Raw genomic sequence first — 2,963 nt, 5'->3', positions numbered from 1 at the left:
AAACCCACTGTTCCTGAGATTCAGAAGCCCACAGTTCCAGAGATCCCGAAGCCTACAATTCCTGAAATTCCAAAGCCTGCACTTCCTGAGCTTCCAAAGCCGGAGTTGCCTACTTTGCCCAAACCAGAAGTACCAAAGGTGCCAGAAATCCATGACCTTCCTAAGCCCACCTTGCCAACCATTCCTGAGTTGCCCAAAGACTTCCCCATCCCTTCCTTACCCCATCCTTAAAGAAATGCTTTTTAATTTGTGAAAGCATGTGATTGTTCACTTCACTGCTACAACTATTATTAAAGAAAACTTCATGATCAGTCCAGAGGGTACCATGAAAGATTGAATGATTAATTATTTTTATTTTTATTTTTATTTTCTCCATTGTTGTGTTATATTGTGATTGACTTATGTACCTCATTCCTTTGTGAAGATATACTACACATAGATTGTTGAATCAGTTTTATTTCATTTCTATGAGCGAAAGCAAGTTGAAACTAATGCATGATAATATGAAACCCAACCATGACCCSAAGTTTTTATACCTAAGAAAATAAAGAACCAAACTATATTTCTAACTCTAAACTGCACGAGTTCAGAGAAATAAAATGGCAAATCAATGGTTGTCAGTGTACTAGTTGTAGATCATGTGCCTGCCCATCTGATGCTCTTCCACATAGGTGCACCAAGTCCTTCAGTCTTGCAAAAACTAGATGCTACCTTTKGCTTGTTAGTGTTTTAGTTTGCTTTTGTTCAAATTGAAGCCTAAGCTTGTGTTTGCTGAAGTTAGCTGAAGATAAATCATAAACCATATAGCTAAGTCGTTCACTTCAAGTTTACTGTACAGTCTGTTTTAAAGGCTTTGTTCCAAGTTAATGAGATACAACGAATGTGGCATTTTACCAATCCCTTCCGGCAAGAGTAATTGGCTTTCCATATGTTTCGGAGTGTTATATATTGTTTTCTTTATAAAGGGGACAAAACCCCTAGAAAATTATATTTCAAACAACGAAAAAATTTACAAAATTACAGTGGGGATATATACCCACCCAATCGAGTTACATTGTTTGTCAACTCATACAATAAGGTTCCTGAAAACCTTTTCGTCTTTCCCGGATCCGAATAAACATTCTGTTGGCTCGAATAACATTTTCATTTACCACATACTGTTGTTGCTGATGAGTTCCATTACTATTTTCGTGTTGCTATAATTGTCTTTTTATTTGCTATTACCTAAAAATGTAATCTACGAAATCAAAGAAAACTATTACCTGGCAAAAACATAAGTATTTTGCCGAACAAAAAGAATCCAAGCAAAATAGGATTAATATTGCCCATGACTTCATTTCTTCTTTTTTTGCTATGTGGGACAGAATTCGCTCAACAAGCGAAAGCCAGGTTCTTAAGTTTTTAACTTCATCTTGAGTAATTCTAAATAAGTACTACCTTTGTTGTAAAATACGACTGTTGCTCAAAGTTTAGTGTTAAACATGTCCTTTATTTATGATAAAAAAAAATTGGTGCATCTCACCATAATAGATTGAGCATATGAATTGCTTCAATTTTGAATGTTGAGAAACTAAAAGGTGTGCTTCTTTAAACTATTTGGAATATGGCAGGCTTCAACATATTCTTGGATGCATTAGATCATTGCCTTCTGCCAACTTGAGTGATTCCCAGGCCCCGATTCTGGCACTACTTGAGTTATTATTTAAAAATGAACTTGTTCAATGTATGAACTTGGTTCGCTTGCTGGTCTATGGGGGCACAACTTTAGGTATAGACGTACAAATGTTCTATTCTTATGTGTTGGACCAAGATTTATTAAGTCTCGATTTTACTTTGACCCTAATAACTGTAAACCAAACTTTTTATGATCAATAATACACCTTACTAGTGTCGTCGTGGATTAGCTTGATCACAAAGATCAAGTGAACCACGTTGGTATGTGTGTGTGCATCGTTTTCTAGTGATTTCTAGTCTTTTACAATGATAGCCGTATAATTTACAGACAAAGGAATTATGAGTCTGTTTAGCGGCTTCTGGTCTAATTGTGGTATGATAACTGGACTGGCCAAGTCCCCTAAAAAAGTTACTCCCACAACTTTCATCATCTTCAGAAATAAAAAAGAACCTGCTCTTTCAGACCTCTGGGGAAGGCCAAGAGGTCTCAAAATCTGAAAAATTATGTCAACTAGTTCAGGTTATTCACCAACAACATCCCATTTATATGTCAACTACTCTTTTAAAAGTTTTTACGAAATGCAAAATATCGTAGTAAAAATTTTGTGGCTTACAATGTTAACTGTACTCTTTTGATCACATAGATCTATAGTTTATATTAATAAACTTGTTTTATATATGGTAAAAATAAGAACACATTATAAATACTAAACAACACTTCCGACAATGAGTGAAATTGTGTTTAAAAAGAAGTCAAATTATAATATAATAAACAGAAGACAATTACAATTAGTTCAAACAAAATATAAAATAATCAAGCAATGGGGATAGAGTTTGCTGAACAACAAAAGTTGAACAGCGTCATGTACGAAGTTCAACAAAGAATAACATACTAATTGATTAAGTGACTTAATTATAATCAGACATATGAAGCTCTCAAATAAATAAAAAGATGAGCATTTTTCCAACCCCACTCCCTCTCAAGTTTGACAAGATAGGACAATTTCTAAGGTACAGATGAGAAGTTGAACTAAAAATGCCAATTTCTTTCTCATTCCCACCAACTCATCATCAATGGGTCCCTCTTCTCCATGACTCAATCTTCTATATAAATCCATATCCACAAACATATATTCCCAATCCAACTCAAACACCTTCTTAGTTATTGATCCGCTTCATCAATCCAACGCAATCTCAATGGCTAATTCCTATCTCATTTCCTTCCTACGACTCATACTAGTTTCGATCACTTTAGCGTCAATAAGTGGTGGGATGATCAGTGCTGAGGC

The 2,963-nt window shown here is 35.0% G+C and overlaps 1 protein-coding gene across 1 annotated transcript in view; it reads left to right on the top strand.

Annotated features, from left to right (window-relative positions):
* Nucleotides 1-2,822: 2,822 nt before the first annotated feature.
* LOC112500122 (protein PELPK1-like) overlaps nucleotides 2,823-2,963 on the top strand; it is a 9,873-nt gene continuing 9,732 nt past the window's right edge. The window contains exon 1 of the mRNA XM_025103432.1: nucleotides 2,823-2,961. Within this exon, the coding sequence (XP_024959200.1) occupies nucleotides 2,872-2,961 (90 nt within the window). The 5' untranslated portion in view covers nucleotides 2,823-2,871. The remainder of the gene's footprint in view (nucleotides 2,962-2,963) is intronic.

Source organism: Cynara cardunculus (genome assembly GCF_001531365.2).
Source record: "Cynara cardunculus var. scolymus isolate 2C chromosome LG 17, CcrdV1, whole genome shotgun sequence".
Lineage (NCBI taxonomy): Eukaryota > Viridiplantae > Streptophyta > Magnoliopsida > Asterales > Asteraceae > Cynara > Cynara cardunculus.
The sequence above is the reverse complement of the archived record's forward strand: the minus strand, read 5'-3'. Positions and strand labels throughout refer to the sequence as shown.